The 24,377-nt window shown below is 41.9% G+C and overlaps 1 protein-coding gene across 2 annotated transcripts; it reads left to right on the top strand.

Moving 5' to 3' along the window:
• The first annotated feature begins 693 nt into the window (after positions 1 to 693).
• Positions 694 to 22,480, top strand: trim66 (tripartite motif containing 66). Of its 2 annotated transcripts, none has more exons than XM_065952928.1 (18): positions 694 to 845; positions 3,867 to 4,091; positions 4,829 to 5,042; positions 7,019 to 7,148; positions 7,462 to 7,578; positions 7,762 to 7,876; positions 8,154 to 8,300; positions 9,074 to 9,191; positions 9,314 to 10,119; positions 12,578 to 12,784; positions 13,121 to 13,250; positions 13,337 to 13,418; positions 13,511 to 13,685; positions 17,943 to 18,727; positions 18,811 to 18,934; positions 19,057 to 19,131; positions 20,583 to 20,735; positions 20,867 to 22,480. In XM_065952928.1, exons 2-18 carry the CDS (start codon positions 4,083 to 4,085, stop codon positions 21,101 to 21,103), a joined length of 3,624 nt encoding a protein of 1,207 aa, XP_065809000.1. In that variant the 5' UTR covers positions 694 to 845; positions 3,867 to 4,082; the 3' UTR covers positions 21,104 to 22,480. The 2 variants fall into 2 exon arrangements, with proteins under 2 accessions (XP_065809000.1, XP_065808999.1); XM_065952927.1 differs by having other exon boundaries at positions 695 to 845; positions 13,505 to 13,685.
• Positions 22,481 to 24,377: the final 1,897 nt, after the last annotated feature.

Raw genomic sequence — 24,377 nt, 5'->3', positions numbered from 1 at the left:
CATTATTCTACCTAAAATGTTTAGTTTATTCTTTTTACCACATTCATAACATAGTGGTTGTTTGTACCTTTACTCGGGAGTCTGACTGTGTGTTTTACCTCACACAAGTTTAAATTATGATTATTATTATCCTTAACCTTATCTTATTTTTTTAAGGCAATGATATTTGAACTCTGAATCACAATGCTGAAAACAGCATAAAAAATATTGACCTCAGCTAAAATAATGAAATGCTGCTTAAATATTAATAAATCAATAACAGTCCAAATCATAATACAACAAAAAAAGAAAAAACTGTGAGGTAACATTATGCAGCAGAAAACATTATTGAGTATTCATAATTGATTTAAATTTCTTGACCACAAATCATTTTCTTGTATTAATCGTTGGAAATAGCCTACAGAAATGTATCGTGAGAGATTTTAAATCTTTTTGCATTTTAAACTTCTTTACATCTATTAAGTGATCTGAAGCATATTGGCATATAAGCATACAGAATCACAAAAAATAAAACAACAACATACGTGAACAGCACGGTATTTTCTTAAAGTAGAACATTTCCTCATTTTGGTTGTGTTATTTTATTTATATAATGCATAAGATTGAAATGCTTCCTCCATCACTGGGTAGCGATCTAACCATAACGCCATTGATTTCATCTCTCCAATAATAACTCTTCTCAATGAGTGTCATGCTGAAGCTTTTTGAAACGTCAGAAGTATTGCATGAGGACGAATGTAAATCTCACGATTAACTGCGAGACTTGGTGTCTCCCCAATTTTTGGCCGGTCTGAAGAGCGACATCCGATGGGGGGGATCGACACTCGGAGATGCTACGGGTCAAGGTAAAAGAAAAGACACACTCTCTCGCTTTGGACACGCACGCTTGCAGCACACTTGACATGTTTGACAGGCCCGACAGAAGTTTATCTGCTCGGCTGACAGTCTCGTTTCCACTGGACTGAGAACAGCACTCTGACATCCTCACATGTTTACCTGACAGGATGCTGTGCATGAGCTGCGCACTTAACGAGCCGAATTAATTTGTACACAGACACAGTTTCTAGACGCTGTGTGCACTAAAACTATCCGTGTGCTGACATATTGCGAGGGCTGTGTTCTTGTGTTGTGTTGTGGATTGCACCACGATGCCATGATAGGGGCGTAATCTCATGCGCACTTTGTAAAAAATAATATCACGCTCAATGATGCGCTGGAGGTGAGGCTGCTAATGCAGAGGCAGGCTGAGGATGCGGGGGCAGACGCTGTGCAGTTTGACTGACATGCTCGCTGTTATTAAGCGGAAGACGCCGCGCTAATAAAGTGCTGTCAGACTGACATATTCATGAACAGATGGAACAGGTAGCCAAACGTGTTAAGATGCCATAAGGAGAATCACTGGAAATCCCAAAGTCCCACAGCTTTATACAGTGAGCATAAAAACACAAAACTATGCTGCTCTACTCATACAGTTCTTCCATTACTTCAGTGTAACATCCATGCAGGGATCTCTTGTTTTACCTTGTGTTATAGTGCGTCCTTTATCAAATTACAGATGGAGAAGCAGCATATCACTAAGCAGAAGTCACAACTACAACTTTGTAGTTGGGCACAAAAAAAGCAGAAGAACTGATGAGATATGATTTAAGAGCAAAAGTAGCCTATAAAAAGACTGACATCGGCAATCCCAGTGTAATAGTAGCCTAATTATTTTATTATAACACTATTATAGACTTAACAAATCTATTATAGATGACATGAATCTTTATCGGTTATATATTTTATTTTTTAAAAAAACCTCCCTTCCTACTCTTTGTAATTTAAAAGTATGGCAGATGTTATCGACTGCATTCTGGGGGATCAAAGTGGGCCAAAGGCAGCAGGTGATAAGCAACAAAGATTATTACTTTATTTTTTAAAGTTTTTTTTAGTTAAAGTTTATAGAGCAAAACTTTCAAGGTCACATATTTTTCTAAATACACTTTACCATGGGTTTCCATCACTGATATGTGTCCCTATAGCTTTGTCTACAAAAGAAAAGTCCACCCTCTCCGTCTTTTGCCTGCTCCACTTTTCAGAAAATGTGTGCTCAAACGGGCTGTGTGGAGATTTCTCCTTCATGACATCACAAAGAGCAGTAGCCCCTCCCCAAGGTGCGTGACACTACCACAGCTACGTGTTCGTTCTGCCCTCTGAGTACGCCTTTTCACTGTAACCAATTGGGCATGGTGCAAGAAAACCCAAGCCCCTCCAGGGAGTCTAAATTGTATCATGTAGATTAAATGCAGTGATTAACTTAAAGCTGATTACATTATAATACAAAAAATAGATACATATTGGCAGATGAATGCAAGTAATTTGTATAGGATTTGACAGGAAGCAAATGGTGATAGCTCATTGGTTGCAGCATTTCATGACAAGCATATAAAAATGATGGGGCAAATAATCCTTTACAGTATTGTTTCTGTGTGAAGTTGAAGCAACTTAAAGGTTGACTTTAGCTAAAGGGGTTTCAGATTCTGCACCATTTTTGTAACCTTTTTTATGTCCAGTTGACACTTTTTTCAAGCTTTTAATTCTCATTATAGGAAGTTAAAGACGTTTCCCTCCTTCTGGTCAGTTTTCTTTGCAGAAAAGGGAGCACATTGTTCATTAAGTTGAGAACAGAAACAGTTTTCATAACCGTTAAGGATTGGTAGAAGATAATCCTGTTTTTATATGTGATCTCAACTTTTCAGAGCTAGTAGATGTAAGACAGGGTGCTTTCAAGGGAGAGATCACTGCACAGGTTTCTATTACGGTGACATCTCTTGAGATGGCATGTGTACGTGGTGCCAGCTTTACTTAGCAGGGCAGAGAAGCTGGTGGGAGGTTGCAGTTTGAGAGAAAAACACAGTGAAGGTGCAGAGAAGGCATGTGCACAGTTTGACAATTCTACAGAGCTGCATGAACTAAGAGGCAGGGTGTTCTCCGACTGACTAATTGTGTTTCAAATTGGGTCTTTAAGCGCACAATGGGGAATGGGATTGCTCTGAGCTCCCTGCTGAAGTACCCAAGAATGAGAAAGTTGTCAGATTTATAGGTCAGACTGCAGGGGTTGTTGTTAGGCAGGCTTGCTCACAGCTCCAGATGCGACTGTAGTTTCATGTTGTTGGCTGTTTATGTACATCTATCTGTTTTAAGTTTCGCTTGCTGTCAACAGAATTTTCCCCCAGTTGTGCTCCATTAAACTTTCTTTTCGCCATGCAACTGTGTGTCTTTTGCAGACATTCTGAACTGAGTATTATCTTCGTTGTGTTTGAATTTCCTTCATCTTCATCTACGGTTTGCTTCTATGTTCTGTGTGTATGATCATTGACATGTGGAGTTCAAATCTTAATTGAATTCTCAGTGTTAGAGGGAATTGCACGAGTGAATCCTAGTCCCATCTGGAGCTTATCAGAGCCTGACCCGGTTTCGGTGCACTATGTTAGCGTGTAGCTCCGCAGGGACCTGTCCCCTCCTTGTGCTGACAAAGGGAAGAAGGCCACAGCTGGCCCACCTATCCCAGCCTGACATAGCCCGGCTTTACCTGAGTTTAATATCACCTACTTCTCCCTCAAACTGTGCCTGCTCCAAAGAACTAAAAGTTGCTTACAGTATGATTTACCCATTGTAGGTCACTTGGTCTTCCTTCCTCCATTTTGGAAAGAGCTTCCGGGGATATTTTGCCCTACAAAGAAATAATTGTCTTATCTCCCTAATTCCCAATTATTATGCACAGGCTTATTTAAGAAAAAGGATTAGATTTTCTCCCCTTTTTTTGGTGGCTGCAGCAGTGAGCAGGGAATGAAATTTGAATGTGACACTCCTCTCCTCCACTGCAGTGAAGCTTGGGTCCTACACATGGATGAACTGTGGGAGGAGAAAGAACAGTGAGGCTGTCATGTAAGCCGTCTCCTCTGGGGCCACCTCTCGGTGCGTGCTGCTTCCTGCCTCAGGTAGAAGCCTCAGTGTTTCTGCCGCTGAGGCGTCAGGCTGCTCGCTCTCCTCTCATCTCCCTCCTGCTGAGAAGGCAACGGGTCTGCTCTCAAAGCACTGAAATGGAGAAGGTAAGGTGTTTGTTTTAGCAATGTTTTCTTGATTTTCCAAAAAAAAAAAAAAAAAAAGTGTTTTGACACACATTGAGATAAGAGGTTTGTTTGTCTCTGCACTGTTGATCCCGTGCTTGAGGGCATCTTGGGCCTTTGTGTTTAGAGTTGGCATGCTTCCTATATTTGTGTTGCTCACTTCTCATCTGAAAAAATATGTGCTGGATATTAGGAATAGCCCTGGCAATGCCTTTGGGCAAGTAAGAAGGTTTGAAAACTGGATTTGGTCCCGAGGTACTTTTCACTACTACTTAATAGGCAGACAGGGTGAAGCGCAGAGGACACTTTTTTTCCACAGGAATTAGTGAAGTATTATTCCGATAAAAAATGCTCTAGAATGTATAATTTTGCAAGATTTCCTGCTCCTTTATTTGCTCATACCAGAAGCAAATATCAGATGTAAACACAAGGGGCCCTGATAGTTTAATCCTTATTTTAACAGAATGCATGTTAATAATGTTTAACATTTACATCCTTAAAATGTTGAAAACATTTTTATCTGTATTTAAATATTGTTTCTATTTAACAGGTTTATTGTCAGATGAAAAATTCATCACCCTTTCATGTGTGATCAAACGCAGGGAATAGCAGCAATACAAATGTTTCAGCACTGTGCTCTTTGTATCATATGTTTATGTGTGAGAGAGTGTTTATTAAGTGTATATAACTAAAGGGTGTTCTTTGTAAATCTTTTCTAGAGCTGCTCAGAGTGCTCAGAGCCAACACTCGCACAGAGCCTGTGTACACTCTGCAACAAGTGGTTGTGTTACCAGTGCACAGATGTGCATCAGCATCAGAAAGCTTCTGCCACCTCCCAGTACACGGAGCTGCATCAACAACAGAGGCCCAGTGCCCCCCAGTGTCCCGACCTGCACCAGAGAGGCTCCAGCTCCCTGCCTCCCACTGGACAAGGCAAGATACCAATATATTTCAAGACTGTTTTTCAAGATGTTGCATCCAGATTTAAGCTAGTGAAACAGATTATAAATACATAGTCTGACTCTCTCTGACACCTGCAAGACTTTTTTTAAAACTTTGTTTTCACTCTGCTGCTCTGTTTGCTTGTTAATCATGTCTCTGTAGGAACCACAACAATGAATAATTCATGGTAGGGGCAACGGTTGATAATAGTTCCTGGAGATCCCTGTGTTTTATTACACCTCTCATTAACATGTGTCCCAGATTCTTAAGTGCTCCTATGATATCACTTTTGCTAATATTAGCGTGTTGCTATTTAAAGACCCTCAAGTATGCCTGCCAGCTTTGTTGCCAGCTGCCTTTTGCAGGTGTGCATTGCAGAAGTTGTCAAATCATAACAGGCACATCCTAAACGCCTTCACTGTGATAGTTGCAGTGCTGCTGTTTGGTTTGTGTACTTGTGAGAAAATGTGTGAGTGTACTGACAGGCAGGATGTGGTCAGTGAATGCACAGCAGATGATGCTCAGCTCTCTACCACAGAGAACTAAGATGATCTGCAGGCAAGAAGAGGGTTGGCTGAGGTAAGCCGGCCAGCAGAGAGCAGCAGGGCTGCGTTCATTAGCCTTATCCTGCTATTGTTAGATAGATGTACTGTGGGCCAACTGTTTCTGCTGTGACCTATTTATAAATGTGTGAAGGATATTTTTGAGTGTGCATCAAAGACCATTTGGGCAGGAGTGTAAAAAATGTTCACTTGCATCTTTTGTATCTCAACTCACATCAACTCAGTCTCCCTGCAACCTCAACATTAAACCTATTTCCCACTATGTTATTATCATTCAGTGGAGATAGGCCAGGATTAATACAGCACGGCAGTATAACTCACCACAGATTAATTTAACCATCCACTTTTGTAACACTGTTTAAAAGCTCGCTTTAAAACATAACATGCTTCTACCATCCATAAAGAAAAAAGTCTAACAATACAATAAAGACTGTAAAACTTTATGCCCGAAATTCATTGCATTCGTGTAATCAAATCCACACTTTGTTCCAAATTAAGGCAAATTACATCAAATGTTGTGGGTGTATATACATATAAATAGTTTTTAATTCCGGTAAATAAGCCAAAGTCTCCCTGCTTAGAAATAAATAAAGCAACTGACATCACTCTTATGTCCGTACAGTTAACATGAAGCAAGGCAGTTAGCCCAGATAAGCTGTACATTTGGGAAACAGCTGGCTTTGTTCTGTCCAAAGGTACAAAATCAGATCACCTGCACCTTCAACATGTTCTACATTCTCACACATCATCACAAATCTAAGTGCAAACATTTGGTATAGTTTTTAAAGGGGGTTATTTACTTCAGCCAAAAAATGTCCAGCTTGTCTTTTTTACATTCAAACCATTAGTCAGATTAATAAAGTCTCTTTTGTATGATTAGAGTGTATTTTATAAAACCAGAACTGAAGCAGTGCATTAATAGGATACACTAATGCGACCTTTACTTTTATTGACATATATTACTTTGTTGTGGCTAACTTTAGATCAACCTCAAGTAAACAAACTCCTCAGGGGACACTTATAGGGTCCTTTGAATATTTTATTTTGCTTCATTTGTTTTATTCCAATCGCTCAAACTGCAGACACATTTTTAAAGAATGCAAGTTTGGGTGTGCTGTTTGATTGTAAAGGTGATTAATCTGTGTGATGCTTTATGCCTCTCAGGCATCTGCTGGAGACAATTCCTAACTTTAATCACATTTTAATTAGTTTCTCTATTGGCTGGGCTGATTATTTGATATCTCTTCAGTTATTAAAAGTCCCTGATAACAAGTAAGTGTTAGTGTTTGTTCTCACCAAGTTTGTAGACCCCGATGGCCTTCCTCTGCTTTTTAAAATTTTTGCTGATGCTCCATGCCCTCTCCCCTCTCCTCTCCTCTCCTCTCCCTCCGTCTGTCTTTTTAGGCCCCGGGTCGTATCCTTGTTCCCTCCTCATGTGCCATTCTCACAGACAGGAGCCCTTGGAGCTGTTTTGTGAGTCATGTGACCTTCTGTGCTGTAGCAGCTGTCACCTGTCCTCCCACAAAACCCACAGGTCAGTGCTCAGACACACAGCACAAGGACACTGCAGACGAGGGCTAACTGCAGGTTAAAAACTTCCTATGAGCAACGACTCTCTTTAACTGCCTTGTCACTTTTATCATGTGTATTTGCATACGCTATCCTTGGCCCGCCTAATAACGATTAAGTATTCATACGTTTTTGTTTTCTGTGATGTTTCAGCACAGTAGCTGCCTCTAAGGTCACCTGCATAATGTCTCTTTCCCGGGGGGGAAGTTCTTCCTGCCCAGTGAATAAATTAGTCAACTTTATTCCTGGTAGATGATCTGATCTCTCGTGTTGTTCAGGGTGGTGCAAATCGCGAAGGCCCTACAGGATCAGCAGTGGCTGTTTGAGAGCTTGATGGAGCAGGTGGAGGAGAGGAGGTCTGCAGTGGAGAACAATGCCAAACAGATAGAGGACAGGTTGGTTGAGACTCACAAAGAAGCGAAATGAAAGTCCCAAGTCTGTGCAACTTCTCGAGTTAATAATTGAACATGGAGAAATATAGCAAGCTAATGCATAAATTAACGTCTGCTTTCTTCTTCTACATTTGGGATTTTTCTGCCGGGACTGATGCATTTATTTTCCTCTCTCTGTCTCGGTAGACTTCACGGAGTAAAGATTGCACACAGGAAGGCAGAGAACCAGATTAAAATGGCAAAGATGATTATGATGAACGAGCTTAACAAACGAGCTACCCTATTAATAGAGCAACTGGAGGTAATTACTTTCTCTCCTTTTTCTCTCCTTCTTATCTTTTAGCCAGCTGTGAATCTACATTCAAAGAATCAGTAACCGCCCGTGATGTAATCAGTTCTGATAGCAAGCAAATGAGAACCAATAATGATCTGTCAAAGCTGCTTAAGCTAACATCTACAGTACTAGATCTGTCAAAAAAAAATAATGAGCCACTAATATAACCCACAGTCCGGCTATGCCTCTCTGTGTACTCAAAGTTACATGTTACTGGATGCGTTGTTTTTTTGTGTCTTTACAGAAAATCTCAGAGGACTTTCAGCAGCGTCTGGAGGACCAGCTGCAGGGGGCAATAGAGACGTGTGGCCAGATGGACCATGTTCAGAAGTTCATCACCTGGGCTAAGACCCACCACTGCAGAGGCCCGGTGCTCTTCAGCAGGGCTCTGGTATGTCTCATGGTTAACACACACACAGTCCAATGAGAGTCAGCTAAACAATACGTTTGATCTCCCTCCATTTTTTTTTATTTCTAAAGGTGAAATTCCCTGGTTATAAGAGTAAAGTTCACCAGTCACAGCGGTAAATTTGCTACTGTCATTTCAGCTATGGCTTTGAAACATTTGTTGAGCGCTGGGGATATTCATATTGAAGCTATGGGTATTTTTTTAAAGACATGAAAGGGAGTAGAAGTCACGATAGCTTAGCCTCAAACTTGAGATGCACTAATCACATTCTGACAGTGGACATCAGTCCAAGCTGACTGAAATAGCTAAATAAGGAATTGTGAGAATGCGCTAATCCTGCGCTGATTTATTCAAATCAATTTTTAGTGCAGCCATTTTGCTTTATCACAAAAAAAGGAGGTTGGTGAAGTGTTTGCTGTTTGGAGATATTTCACTCTTTTTATGCTTTCAACTAAGATGACTTCCTGCAATAGTTCTTGCATTATTTTTTTCCAATAGAAGGAAAGCAAGTCAGGCCTGATGTTGCCTTATAAAGAGTGATCCCAGCCTTTATAAAAAGCAGTCCGGCATACAGCGTCATTACTTAAACTGGTATCAGAATGGTTCTCTGTATTGGACCATAACCAAATCTCAGAAATTAGATCAGGACTAAAAAAAGCCAGACCTATGCACCCCGACAGCATCAAAATGGTTGGTTTGCAAAATGCTTCTTGTTATACTTAACTCAAGAAGGTATCCTCTTTTTTTTTCTTCAGATTTCACTTCAGATGCAGCAACTGGTTGAGCCGTCACTCCACTCAGACTCTTGGAGTCCTGTAAAGATTAAATTCAACTGGGATGCCAGTTACTGGACCAAGCAGATTTCCTCTCTTGGTAAAATAATTGCAAATTAACCACGATAGTTATAGGACAGTTTGTATGTCAAACTGAAGTTCTATTTTTACTTACTATATCTTACCGCCATGCTTACAAGTCATTTCTCTGGTACTCTGCAGGCCAGCTAAATGTTGAAGGGGGAAACTGCACATATCCTCAGGGCTTGTCCTGCTCCAGTATCCTGAGGCCTCAGCCCCTCACCTGCATGGCCTTGCCGTCTGTGTGTCACAGAGGACGGGAGCCGGGCTGTGGGTACAAGGCCTGCTGTGAGCCCCAGATGTGTTGCCTACACAGCATTCCCTCTCAGCCAGATCTGTCCAGTCTGGACAAAAACCAGCTGGACACCACACTTTATAACTCCAGTTATGTACAACCTGCCCTCATCTCCTCGCTGCACCAGAGCCAGCAGCTCCAGAGATGCTGGGACCCTGACAGCTCCACACAATGTCCTCCACCTTCATCTCCCGTTCCAATCATGGGAAACATCCAGTTAAGCTGCAGTCGAGGCTCTGCATCCCAGCCTCAAGCTGCTGCCACTCAGGCCCAGTCTCAAACAAAGTCTTATCTCTATCACCATCACCAGAAAGACATTCCTCTGGACAGCCAAACTCAGATTGCAGACCACAGCAGGGCAGGCCAGTGTCAGAGGAAACTGTCGTCCAGCTCTGTTCTGCAGCAGGATATCGGCCACACAGCTATAGACAGAGACGTGATGACTGAAGACAACTGGGAGAATAGGTGCAGAGTGGAGGAGGCACATGGAGGACCTGGGGTTGAAAGCAGAGAGCTGCTGGATGAAGATGAAGACAGGGGAGAGCAGAGTCCTATCAGACATCAGCTCCATGTTCATCCTGCAGCAGAGCTGAGAAGAGAGGAGAAGAGGAACAGAGCAGCACTGATGCTCAGAGACCACAGAGACGGAAGGGTGAGACAATTAAAAGACTCCCTCTGATTAGGTTTTAAGTATTTTACGCGAAGATAGATTTGCACTGCAATAACAGTTAACCTCACTTTGATTAGATTAATAATTAATAAGTGAAACTGGAAAACACCCCCATCAAAAAAACAATTCAAAGTGTATTGTTGACCTTGACAACAGAAGTGGACAGTTAATATCACCACAGTGTCCACTCAGTAGCTGTTGAGGAGCTTTCCTTTGTAACAGATACATTAAGCTTATCTGACCTGAAGTAACTTTTGTATTTACAATGGACAAATAAAAATTAGACTTATCAATCAAGCATAAGAAATTAGCTGCTGTACATGTAAATTTGTCTCACTTTATGCCTGTGGTGTTCTCATGCAAAACTTCAACAAATTTAAGCCTATTTACGACTTATAACTAATCTAAAACTTGTAACAAGAGGATTTATTAAACACAATATTCAAAAAGTACTCAGCACAAATCTGAAGGTAGCCTGTAAAACGTTTTAGATGACCCCTATCATTTACAGCCATATATATACCCAGTAGTAAGAGGTAATTCAGTTAAAGTCTATAGTACAACGTTTTCTGGTGGTTTATTAGATATATATAACATCTGACAGTGGAAGTAAAGCAACAGTTGAAGCTGAGCATTAAAAAGTTGGTGTTTTTGCTCCTGTGAGAGATCAAAGCTGGGTATATAGTGTGAAAGTTGTGCACCACAGTCTTCGGTTCATCCTTTCACACGTGGTCCTGTTCAGTTTCTATATCATCGAACTAAATTCAAACCCCTCTCCCTCTTCATGACATGGTTAACCACCTAACACAGTTTGTATTTGACTCTTCAAAACCACAGTGTATTGGTCAGTGTCATGTCTATTTCCTGTAAAACACAGGTGTTCTTTTAAACCGTAACTGAGACAAACAAGGGCGACAAAACCTAATTCTAAAGTTGTTTACTTGAAGTGACACTAAAGTCAGTTTAAAAGTCAGCAGGAAATGTTTACATACACTGAGCTTTTTACTGTGTATTTCTAAAATGTTGGTTTCGAATTAAAGGCAGTACTTAGTTTAAACGATTTTCTCTAAACAACTAAAAAATAAAGGAGTGCTTTATTTAAATGCCAGATTGATCGCCTCCCACAGTTGACAGCTCGCCTGAAAACAGATGGTGCAACACAAATGTGCTTTTATGAAGAAATGATTACGGGAAAACAAAGTACTGCTCTGACAATTAAAGCTCTGAGTTGTTCATAGCAACGCATCCCAAAACCAGGAGAGCACTGTTCTTCATAATCACGCTTCATGCCAGAGGTTTGAGAGCAACCACATAATCACCTCTCTGAAATGTCTCTGCGTGTGCGCTCACACACACAAAGATGTATTATATTTGCATTCTCAAGTCACAGTATCTGAAAGCGACATAAAACCACTTGGGTGCAGTCGTTTATGTACTTAACCTGTCATTAATGAGTCACTGAGGGAATAGAGGAAGCTGCCAGTTTGACTTCAGTTCTGGTTCTTACTTTGAGATAAATTCCTACACCCCCATCCTCTCCATCGTTCCAGAGAGAAGGATTATAGTCAGTTTTTTTCTCCACAGTTTGAATCCTATGTACCTCTCCCAGGGGGCATGGATCAGGTAAGTGTTTTAATCGCATGATACTTAGGAGCACAAGCTCTGTTTGGCCTGAATATGGATGATGGTGCGCTGAAAAAAGAAAAGAAAAGGGAAAAGAGAACCATGTTTTAGAAAAATGGAATAGCCCCAAGGAAATGGTGATAAATTCCCTCCTGCTGATATCTGAATACAGCTCTGGTTTGTAACAGAGCTATTTGAGACACTTGCATCAGTTTAATTGTAATATAGGCGTGAAGGGGCCGGTTTAATCCAGCCATTCCCAGGTTAAAGGAATTCTGCAGCCTAATTTGACATCTAACACCAAAATAAAGCTCACCCTGATATCGTTTCATCCCATAAAACAGAAAAATTACACCTAACAGTTTGTTCGGCAAAAAAATTAGTGCAAATTTTTATTTGTTTTTTATTAGCAAACTACTAATAAAAAACAGTCTTTTTATGTTTGTTTTGTTAAATGAGATTTTGTAGCCCACCTGCAGTAACATCCACGCTCGAGCTGGTTTAATCAAAGGACCCTCATTGCATGCATGATAGAGAATTTACATATGATATAAAGTGTTGTAACTGAGCCTTTTATCTGCTACACAATAACAGAGACATATGCAGCTGTGTGGACCATTCTCTGTGTTTGTAAGGACTGAATCATTTTGAATTAATAGATTCTGAATGATGTTTTTGTTTAGTATGTGCCTGTATCCCAAGGACTTTTCCACCCACACATCCCACTTTCTGTTTTTTAATAACATTAACAGCATTGTCTGTAAATGTGATGCAGCTTGAAATCAAGTTTCGTTTTGTACATGTGTGCTACTAACAGAGATCCACCTCCCTGGAGGTGTCAGTGACAGCCTACGAGTGTGTATCTGATGCACCGAGCAGCAGACTCAGCCCGAGTTTAGTGTGCACAAGGAGGAAGAGACGCTCCCAGAGCATCCCGGCAGAACTGGCAGCCCCATCCAGCAGTCCTTACTCTGAAAGGCCCACAGGAAGCAGTCACAGCCCCGAAGCAGGCACTGCAAACAAGGTAAAAATGGCTTCTTCTGAATATAATCACACATGACGAGGAGTGAAGCTCGGCTGTCAGATGGAATAGAGGGGATCAGTGTTGCAATACTATTTTGTCCTGACTGACACTGTTCCTCTGAAGCACAAATATATCACTTTGATTTGATGGTTCAAACAACAAATTATTTTTGCTGTCATTCATCTTCTGGTTAGTTAGCTAGTTGTTTTTCTGACTGTGAAAATAAAGTACTGCTACAGCTAGAAAAGAGTGAAAACATGTATTTTAAAGTCTAAAGTCATGTCTTGTGTTCAGATTTCTTTACACCAGTCTTGTAAAATATGTGTTTATTCACAGTACACCAGTGTGGACCCCAGACAGAGGAGGTCTTCAGATGGGGTACTTTGTGTTGTCAAAGAATCTTCCTCTAAGATGCCTCCCTACAGGCGCCACAGGTCTCCTCTACTGTCCTATAAAACAGAACCAGGTGCAGGATTTAACTACCTATTCATGCAGTTATTTCTGATATCAAAGGTTATTAAAACATGCTCACTTTAATTCTTTTTTTTTTAGAACCATTTTTCAGTTATGTAAATGAGGAGATTGATTTTGAGGCCAAGGAGAAATGCAGGGTGTCGAGAAGCAGCAGCAATAGGTGTGTAAAAGCTGTCTTAAAAAAATCTGTCCATGCAAAAATTATGAAAGTAAATATTATAACTATTTTTAATCTTGCCTTTGAAGTAACAGAGAGAAGGACTCAGGAAGGCCAAAAGTCCCAGTGGTCTGCTTGGAGCGTCTCAAAATTCTTGTGTCTCAACTCCCCCCGCATGGACGACGACAGAGTGACCCATTGCCAGCCAGCGCGACTGGGAAGAGCGAAACTCTCTCGAGGGAGAGAACCTGGCATGATGCAGCAGCAGAGGTACATCTCATTTCTGTAGATCAATGCAGGGAAAGGTTATCCTTTTAAAACACCAGAGCAGTGAGATGTTAATGGTAAACAATTGAATTAGATTGAAATGAAGTAGAAAACAGAAGAAGTAAACACAATTAAGATGCTTAAAAAACTATTTATTTTAGGTTTATGGGCAGGTTTTGAAAAGATGTAGGCACCTGGGTAGGCTTGCCATTTTTATTGCATTTACCCATATCATGGTAAAGTGTAGAATCCTCCAGGATTCAATGTTGGTTCTGAATTTCTCTACTGATTCCATGACATTAAATGTGAAAGATGTTTTGGTTGGTTGGTCAGCTGAAGAAACCCTCTTTCACTTCTCTAAAAATAAGTTTGTACAGGAAGTCTTCAATAAATTGATCCACTAAAGGCATGAATTCACTATTTTTACATTCTATGGTGTAACCAGAAATACTCCCTAAAGAGTTAATGTAATCTAGCAGGACCAGAATAGATAGCATACAGGGTCACACAAGTCTCAACATTGCCTAAACTGATACCTTTAATGTCTGGTTGCCCCCCTTATGCCAATTGCTAGAGGCTCCAATGCTATATTAAATGACAAGGGGGGCAATAGGTCCCCCTGGTAAATGCCACATTGCAAAGAGAATGGATTGGATTCATCCCCATTTGAAAGAATAGAGCATTTTGATTTGGTATATAGTATTTTAATCCATCTATTAATTTGTCACTAGATCCATTTCCTGAGTGCTGCAATTAAATAGTGCCACTCAATCATGTCAAACACTTTAGGGCATCCAGAGATGGAATAGTGGCTCTATCATCTTTGCAATAGGCAGCATTCAAACAGAGAGGCTTTTCTGCACATTACACAAGTAGTATCTGTATTTACTTCTGGATAAATCATGTTTGCTCTGGGTGGATGATATTTGTTATATTTGTATATTAACCTTTTTGTATTTTGTTGTTTGTCTTGCCTTGTGAGAGACACTTGTAGAACAGGCCTGACAGGACTGTGGTCAGATATAACTATGCTTTGGTAATCTGTGTGGTCAATGTTAGAGATGAATCTGTGATCGACCTAAAGTAATCACAGCAGGTGACCAGCAGCAACTAACAAAATAAGTAAACTTGTAACAAACATGTGGACAAAATGCCTATCCCCATACGAATCAGAGTAACCATCATCAAATGAGAGGGTAGAGAATTCAGCTTCCTAACTGCCTGGTGGATGAATTGGTTTTTTTTTTTTTGCACACTGCATCTCCCCGCTAGATCAGAGCTTTTATTTTCATGCTGCAGCTTGGTGACTGAAGTTTCCACTGCATGAATTGGCTGCATGAATTGGCTGCTTGTGGTCTGCGGTTTGATTTTGGTGAAGGTCTGGTTTGGTTTGGTGATGGCTGCATGGCAAGGCAAGGCAAGTTTATTTTATTTGGCAGACAAAAGAGTCTGAAAAAATGTGTCAAAAGCATTCATCAAAGGACAGAACAGTTTATGAGATATTTTGGCTACTTTTTGGTAGCAAAAGAGAGAACATGGCAATGGAAATCTCACAGCAAAGACGGTGTGAGTCCTGAAATCAATTAGGTGGTTTGAAAGTTTAAATTAAGGTGTGCCATGTCCCTATTGCAAAACATCAAAAACTTAACTGTATACATGGTCTACAGTAGGTAAGTGTTTGATGTGGTTTCAGAATGATAGCTTATATTTAATTCTAAGAATCGCCACCTTAACGTGGTGGAGGAGTTTGCGTGTCCCCGTGAACCCGGGAGCTGTGTTGTCAGGGGCACTAGCCCCTGGTAGGGTCTCCCAAGGCAAAGTGGTCCCAGGGGAGGGGCCAGACTAAGAGCGGGTCAACAAATACCCCTATGAAGCGGAATATATTGGAGCAAGCCACCTCGCCCGGAAGAGGGAAACCGCGGCACCCCCCTGGAGCTAGACCCAGGGGGGAAGCTCGAAGGTGAGCGTCTGGTGGCCGGGCTTTCCTCCATGGGGCTCAGCCGAAACAACCACATGGAGCCGCCGCCCTATAGGCCCACCACCTGCAGGGAGAGGCATGGGGGAAGGGTGCATGCAGAGCCGGGTGGCAGGCTAAGGCGGAGGCCTGGGCATTCTATACGCCTTCTTGGACTCCCAAGGGTGGAACACTCTGGGTGGGGTCCTGGAAGGGGTTCCGCCTAGGGACTCTGTAGTTCTTCTGGGAGACTTCAACGCTCACGTGGGCGAAGACGGAGACACCTGGGGGGAGTGATTGGGAGGAACAGCCTGCCCGATCTGAACCCAAGTGGTGCTTTGTTGTTGGACTTCTGTGCTAGTCATGGATTGGCCATAACAAACACCATGTTCAAGCATAGGGATGTTCCTAAGTGTACCTGGTACCAGAGCACCCTAGGCCAAAGATCGATGATCGACTTTGTAGTTGTTTCGTCAGATCTGCGGCCGTATGTTTTGGACACTCAGGTGAAGAGAGGAGCAGAGCTGATAACTGATCACCACCTGTTGGTGAGTTGGATCAGATGGCGGGGAAGGCTACCGGACAGACCTGGCAAACCCAAAAGTGTAGTGCGGGTGAACTGGGAACGTCTGGCAGAGGCCCCTGTCCGTGGGGTCTTCAACTCCCACCTCCGGAAGAACTTCTCCCTCATCCCGGGGGAGGTTGGGGACATGGAGTTGGAGTGGTCCATGTTCAAAGCCTCCATTGTAAAAGCTGCGGCTAGGAGTTGCGGCCAGAAGACCGTCGGTGTCTGTCGTGGCGGCAACCTTAGAACCCGCTTGTGGACATCAGTGGTGAAGGAAGCCATCAGGCTGAAGAAGGAGGCCTTTCGGGCTTGGTTAGTCCAGGGGTCTCTGGAAGCAGCTGACAGGTATCGGGTGGCTCAGAGGGCTGTGGCTTCAGTGGTTGCGAAAGCAAAAACCCGGGTGTGGGAGGAGTTCGGGGAGGCTTTGGAGAAGGACTTTCGGTTGGCCTCAAGGAGGTTCTGGCAAACCGTCCGAAGGCTCAGGAAGGGAAAGCAGGGCTTGCCCCAGGCTGTTATCAGCAGGGGTGGAGAACTGCTGACCCACAATGGGGACATTGTTGGGCGGTGGAATCAATACTTTGAGGAACTCCTGAACCCAGACACCACGTCCTCTGAAGAGCAGGCACAGTCTGAAGATCCAGGGGAAGCCTTACCACTAACCTTGGCTGACACGCCTTTTCAATGTTGCATGGAAATCTGGGACAGTGCCTGTGGGGTGGCAGACCAGTGTGGTGGTTCCCATTTTCAAAAAGGGGGACCGGAGGGTGTGCTCCAATTATCGGGGTATCACACTTCTCAGCCTTCCGGGGAAAGCTTACTCTAGGGTGCTGGAAAGGAGGCTCCAGCCTATTGTCGAACCTCGTATACAGGAGGAACAATGTGGATTCCGTCCAACCATTGGGGTGGTTTGCAGCTGAGTGCGAAGCGGCTGGGATAAGGGTTAGCACCTCCAAGTACGAGGCCATGGTTCTCTGCCGGAAAAAGGTGGATTGCTCTCTCCAGGTGGGGAGTGAGTCCTTGCCCCAAGTGGAGGAGTTCAAGTATCTCGTGGGCTTGTTCACGAGTGAGGGTAGGATGGAGTGTGAGATTGACAGACGGATTGCCACGGCATCAGCAGTAATGCAGGCGTTGTGCCGGACCGTTGTGGTGAAGAGGGAGCTGAGCCTGAAGGCAAATCTCTCGATTTACTGGTCGATCTACATTCCAACCCTCATCTATGGTCATGAGCTATGGGTAGTGACCGAAAGAATGAGATCGCGGATATAAACGGCCGAAATTAGCTTCCTTCGGAGGGTGGCTGGGCTCAGCCTTAGAGGTAGGGTGAGGAGCTCGGACATTCGGGGGGAGCTCGGAGTAGAGCCGCTGCTCCTCCGCATCGAAAGGAGCCAGTTGAGGTGGTTTGGGCATCTGTTAAGGATGCCTCCTGGACACCTCCCTTTAGAGGTTTTCCAGGCACGACCAACTGGGAGGAGACCCCGTGACAGACCAAGAGTGCGCTGGAGGGATTATATATCCAATCTAGCCTGGGAACGCTTCGGAATCCCCCAGGAGGAGCTGGAAAACGTTGTAGGTGAGAGGGAAGTCTGGGTTGACTCACTGCGCCTGCTACCACTGCAACCCGACCTCGGATAAGTGAAAGAAAATGGATGGATGGATGGATGGATATTTTAATTATTTCATTTTATTAATCTTATATTCATTTCATTTTCTTCTCTTTTCTCTCTCTTCTGACCATCATCAGTCCAGCACACTAAAGACTGCCAGAGAGTTTTACAGCAGAGGGCCAATCGGAGCTCATAAAGCACTCACGCCGCCGACCACCATCCCCAAATATATGCCAGAGAGTAACTCCACACTGGATCTTGACTCTGACTCAGATCCCAGATCAGTCTCAGAGGATGCAGTGTTTTCTTGGGATGATCCAGAACAGCAGCAAGACTCTGATTTATCCCCAGAGTCTGACCCAAATGCAGACTCTTCTTATGAAGCTGAGGAGAAATCTGTTGCTGCAGGGGAGATGGGGCTCTGTGGTGAAACCAGAGATTCAGAGCCCAGTTTAGAATATGAGGAAGACCCAGTATCAGAAGATGGTCAAAGACTGGATGCTGTTGAGGAATCTGGCGACGGTGGAACAGAGTCAGACGCCCAGCCTGACGATGAATCCAGGTTTCAGGCAGAGACCGACTCTGATGTAGCATCCATTCAGCCTCTAGACTCCCATTGCTCTGCGGAGTCTGAGCTCGACTTAGACTCTGACCATGAACTGACAACAGACGACCCGCAACCACTCCGCTCTGACCTAGAAGAAGACTCTCACATTGGTCCTAGTCAGAGGACGCTTCTGATTGCAAACCCTGCTGCACAAAGAGGCATAGAGGACAATCAGCCGGACAGGGACGGTGCGGCGATGGAGAGTGAGGACTTCTGTGCCGTATGTCTGATTGGAGGAGACCTGCTGTGCTGCGACCGCTGTCCTAAAGTCTTCCATCTGTCCTGTCACATCCCGTCACTGCTGAGTTTCCCCTCGTATGTTTCTTATACTTTATACAGTACATACAACATTACCCTGTCATTGTTCCTAACCTGATGGTGTTTCTTACCTGGCTCAGAGGCGACTGGGTGTGCAGCCTGTGCAGAGACGTCGTGCAGCCAGAGGTGGAGTACGACTGTGAGAACGGGAGAACATCTGGAGAACATACATCAGCACTCGGACTCACTGAATATGACCAGAGAGTAGGAACTTTAAGTATCTGCACAGTGATAATGATGATAATGTTTTATGGTTTTGACTGTTTGCTATGATTGTCTCCTGATTTTCTAACAATTATCCTTCATGTTTTTTCGTCTGTTTGTAGAAATGTGAGCGGCTGACTCTTCTGATCCTCAGTAACATCCTGAGTGCTCCCTTTCATGAGCCTGTCAGTCCACTTGTAAGTTTCTAAGATGAGTTTCACCATGTTTCCCGTGTATTATATTAGATTGATGCCGGATATGTCAAGGTTTCTGGGTCTAAACAAATCTTCACTCACATTTAGTTTTTTCCAAACAAAACACAATGAGTTGATACATGTCGAATGCATCCTTTGTCATTAAGCAATTGTTTAGATTCATTTACTTTTTAAAAAAAAAGGGAAAATGTACTTTAAAGGGGACATATTGTGAAAAATACACTTTTATGTTTTTATGTTTTTGAACATATATTTGGGTAACCTGAGTGTCTACTGACCCACAAAATGTGAAATAAACCCATCCAGTCCTTTTTTTGTGGTCTGCATAAGCCTTAAAACACAGAGAAAAATGCTCCGTTTTCAAATTTGTTCTTCTTGTGATGTTACAGTTGAGATTCTGGTTAAAAAAAAATCCCCTCCCCTCCCTTGGTATCTCCACCCATGGACTCCACCCCCTGCTTAGAGCAAAACTTTTGCTCAGGTCTGCCATTTTTATTCTTGCTACAGAGGAATGACGTCTACTGGGAAAACTCAGGGGGGACTCATTGCATTTAAAGAGACACACACACCAAAACGGAACATTCTGAGAGAGCTGGTTTATACAGGGTCACAAACCTCCTCTGGTGCTTGATTCATGTTATATTTTGACCAAAGCAAAGCACAGATGTTTCATTTAAACCACAGGGGGCTGTTTTAAAAGGTGGAAAATGGGTATAATATGTCCTCTTTAATCAACTTCAAACAGATGTATTTTGTATGTGGGTTAGCTGAAAGGCAGTCCAAATAAAGATTCTAGCAGCAACACAGTTTCAACACAGCCCCAACAGTTGATTTGAACAGAAGTCTTGCCTCTGAAAAGGCAAAAAGCTAATCATAGTTTAGGCTTGTGAGGTGTCCCCAGGAGTGATCAATCACATATCAAGGCTGGCCAAAGCCACCTCCTGGATCTGTCACTGCCTAAAATAGTTATACAATATAATACCCGATAGTTAAAAAACATACTAAATGACAGTAAAACAAGCATTTAAATTACAGCTTTCATCATCTTGCCCTCTTTGTTTTCTCTTCCTTTGCTGCTATACTATAGCACTTCTTGGTGATGTGGATCAGTAGCTTTACACTAATGGCTGGATTGCTCCTGCATCCACATTACTGTGCATGAGATACAGACAAAGAGGACTGACTCATCTCAAATTTTTGCACAGTAGTGCTGCCAACTTCCTGGAAAACCTTTACTATTGATACCTAAGGTTACCCCTCTGAGTCCATTGTAGTTTAGCTATAAGACACTATCACTGTCTCTACAGTTTGTATATGTTTTGCTGATCTATTTATCTAAGGATTACAATAAGTAAACACAACTGTGTTGCTCACTGTTATAATCACAGTTAGTTACATCTAAATGTCTCCTGGTTGATTTCTTTGTCATGCAGGCCCGTCATTACTACCAGATCATTAAGAGGCCCATGGACCTGTCAGTGATCAGGGCCAAACTCAACAAGAACCACAACCAGCACTATAAGTCAGCAGAGCAGTTTGTTGCTGATGTCTATCTCATGTTTCACAACTGTGCAAAGTTTAATTATGTAAGTATGTCATATATATGTTGTAATGTACATGTTGTAATGTATGTCTTTTATGCTATATTTACTGAGGTCAGCATTTAACTCAATGTGACTGATCTGAGTGTAAAAAGTCTTTCTCTCTCTTACCTCAGCCTGACTCTGAGGTTGCCCAAGCAGGCCACAGTCTTGAGTCGTTTTTCACCTCCAAGCTGAAGGAAGTTTTCCCAGACAGAGCTTTTCCAGGAGCTGAGGCAGACTCTGACAGTGATGAGTATGACGAGGCCTACAGGACCGCTGAGGGCGGTTTCCCGTGGCCAGAGAGGAGGGAGCAGTGCCACAGGAAGAGGAAAAGGAGACACTCTCTCAAGTCAAGGAGAAATAACTTCTAATCAGAGGTGAAGGGAGTTCAACCATGATCACAATTATGCTGTATTTGTGTGTAATTATGCTGTTTTCTGTTTAGCAGCCTGCGGGGCTGCAGCAGTGTTTCCATTCTGTAATCTGATAGAAGCTCTAATTAGTGGTTTGTAATGATATCACAGTGCTGCCATCCGATGGCAGCTAAACATATTGAAACTATAGTTAAAAGGTCTGACATGTTGGAGCAGTTATTCTACCTGCCGACTATAACTTAGCAGAGGAGCATAGAGTGTAAAATAAGAATTAAAAAAGGTTCAGTCACAAACTTAATGATCTACTGTACACGCAGAGCCATATCTTTTTGATAATAAAAAGAATCAAACGGTTTGGTTTCCCCTGCAGTCTTGACGGTGGAGCAGCAGTTATATATGCATCATATCATATTTTAATGTCTCCTGATGCACTGGACATTATTCATTGTATTTACATTCAGGACTTGTTTAGCTACAATCCCGGTTGTAGAGGATGCTGTAGTTGTTTATTCATTTCACTTTTCATCTTTCGTCTCAAGTGGACAATTTTAGGTGATTAATGTAGCTCTGATATACACAGCACTTTGAAACTTTGACATGGGTAAATACTTGGTTTGCCATGTTTGTTAACATCTTATCTGTTTATTTGACTATATTTGTCTTTTTGATTCTGAAATGATTGCAGGCAATTATCATAGGTTGGATTCTTGATATGATTATTTGTCTTAAGTAGTTTTTGTTTTCTGGAAAAGCATTAGCAAATCCTATAAACCTCGCTTCATAGGATGAATGATACAGAATGTGAATGGTTGAGGGAAATGTGACTTTCCCGTGTGTGTGTTTCTCCACTTTAAATTAAGATTGTGCATACATGCTGAAGCTTTTTGTCCCTCCTTTGTTCGAACACAATGTTGTACTCCTCTGATTTTTAAATATATCTCAGGCTTGATAAGAGTGTAAGGTACTGATATTATCCAGTATTGATGAATAGACGTATAGAGCCACACTGAAATATGTCATTTTATAATACCCACTGTTGTAGAGCATTCTGTGTTTTATTAACTGTCTGAACTTGCTTCCAGCAGCCTAAGGTAGATTAACTTCACATTTAGAGTAAGTACTGCACACAATGATTGTCTGTGCACTCCTTGATCATTGTCAAGAGTAGTGAATATACAATATACTGTATGTCATGTTACTTCCTTTAAAATCAATAGATATCACAATATTTCCTCTTGTACAGTACGAGGGAGAAGGTTTAGTTACTGTTACTGTTTTTGGCAAGCAGTCTGATTCTTTTTTATTTTTACTGTAACAGTCAACAATAAATGCACATATATGAACATCAATAAAATGCATTCAATATAAAAGACATATTCTTGCAATTGTATTTCTTTTTGCAACTATTAATCATGTCACCTGCTTTTTTTTATAAGAGACAGACAAAGGGTGAATCACAAATGCCACTAGCATGGCTGAGGAGTGCTACTTCACAAATGAAGGTTCAAAGACGGGTGCTCTTTGGATATAAGGAAAGATCTATACTGCCAAAAAAACAGGAGAGTCTTTGTGGTCAATAAGTCATAAACAAAAGAATTCCAAGGCACACTGTTTTGTGAAATTTTAAAAAATCCTTTAATGGGCTAGACTTACAAGTCTTATTTAAAATATTTGTGTAACTATATAAGTTCTATAAAACAAAATTCATACATAGGTTTTGAAAATGTGATGTCACTTTTTGTTAACTTTGGAGAGGCTGTGCATTCAAAGTCATTTAAATATGATCAAGTATAAACTTTTGCAGTGGATAATTCCCACTAAAGATGAGTTATATAAACAATCATTCAATTGGAATGTCATTTCTATGATTTCAGAGGGTCTTGATAGATTCAGGGGATTGTGAATAAAATTAATTCCTCGATGTCTCCCTGTAAAAATGACACGACTTATTTCATCGTGTCTTCTCTAATAAGCCCCAGGGATGGCGACGGTGATTGAAACTGTGATCCAATGCCAAAGCCCCTCTCTGTGGTACAGTAATAATAAATCCAGTGTGTTTGTGTTGGATGAAATGAAAGGGTTGTGAGTTTCTGAGTGGTAATTGAAGCAATGAGGCCACACTGGAACTTGTTACTGGAAAGACCTGCAGAGGCTGATTTTTACACATTTCATAGCAAACTGTCCAGCATATGGGTGAGCATAGAGTGCAGAACGCATTACAAAAACACATTCATTATAGTCATTCAATTAGTTATACTCCTTTAATGTTCACACCAACATCTGTCAAGTGAGGATATGAGGGATGGATGTGAATTTATACAATTGGTGTTCTGCAGTGTGCAGTGTTACTAACCACAGGCACATTAATGAAGCCACAAACTAAATTTAGCTAGGTCTAAACTATCAGCTGAAGTGCAATTGTGACTAGAATCTATGTGACTTTTTATGAGCAAGCTGTGAGGGGAATTTTCTCACAGATTCTGTAAACTCTAACTTCAGTTATAAAGACAGTCAAACTTTTAAAGCTACTCCGATGTTGTACACGAGTGAAAAGTACGGTAAGTTTTACCCAGAACCCCTTAGGCCATTTTTCTTTTGCTTGTGAGAATATACAGTAGTTAACATTTCAGGGACTACCTCAAAGGCACTGAACTAAATATTAAGTCACTAAGGAATTTAACTCTGTCTCCTGGTGGTTAGGTTTGCATATTTCCAAATTGCTTCCCTAAGAAGAAATAGCTAGAGACATGTCATGTAGCTTCATGTTTCCATGTGCCACACCTTCCTTTTTTACGTTTATTTATACTATCTCTTCAGCCTGATGTCACAGTGAGTACTGTATAGTAGGAAAGTTGGATAATCTGGAGGTGGTAGGAGGAGATCAATGTACTTTTTTTTTACCAAAACATTTGTCTGTCAAGGTGGGACAAGCATCCATTGTAACCCAAACAATCAATCAAACTGCCATGACTGTCAGAGCTTTGATGGAGCAGCTACGAGTTTAAAAACTAGGGCCCCCTAGGAGACTTTACTCAAGGGCAAAAACAAGAGTGAAATTTTAATTCTATGTCGAAAGCAGCAGGGCTTTGTTGCTCTATGTACCCTTCTGTTTTAGAGCTTGTTGCACTTATCTGTATTTGTTTTTTTTTCTGGATTGAATTTTGTGACGATATATGTTTACAACTCAGACTGCATATGTTACAAACATCAAGTTAAGAAAATTAAGATGTTGCCAAAGTGCATTTGAATCAGATTATCTGGTTCATTGCAT

This window comes from Labrus bergylta, chromosome 3 (genome assembly GCF_963930695.1).
Source record: "Labrus bergylta chromosome 3, fLabBer1.1, whole genome shotgun sequence".
In the NCBI taxonomy this organism is placed as follows: Eukaryota; Metazoa; Chordata; class Actinopteri; order Labriformes; family Labridae; genus Labrus; species Labrus bergylta.
Note: the sequence above shows the minus strand (reverse complement) of the source record. Positions and strands in the feature narration are given on the sequence as shown.

Bases quoted from the DNA above. Each gene is read 5' to 3' on its own strand.
- trim66 (XM_065952927.1), top strand. The intron at 5,043-7,018 runs GCAAGATACCAA...CTGTCTTTTTAG, and splicing joins CCTGCCTCCCACTGGACAAG to GCCCCGGGTCGTATCCTTGT. The intron at 12,785-13,120 runs GTAAAAATGGCT...GTTTATTCACAG, and splicing joins AAGCAGGCACTGCAAACAAG to TACACCAGTGTGGACCCCAG.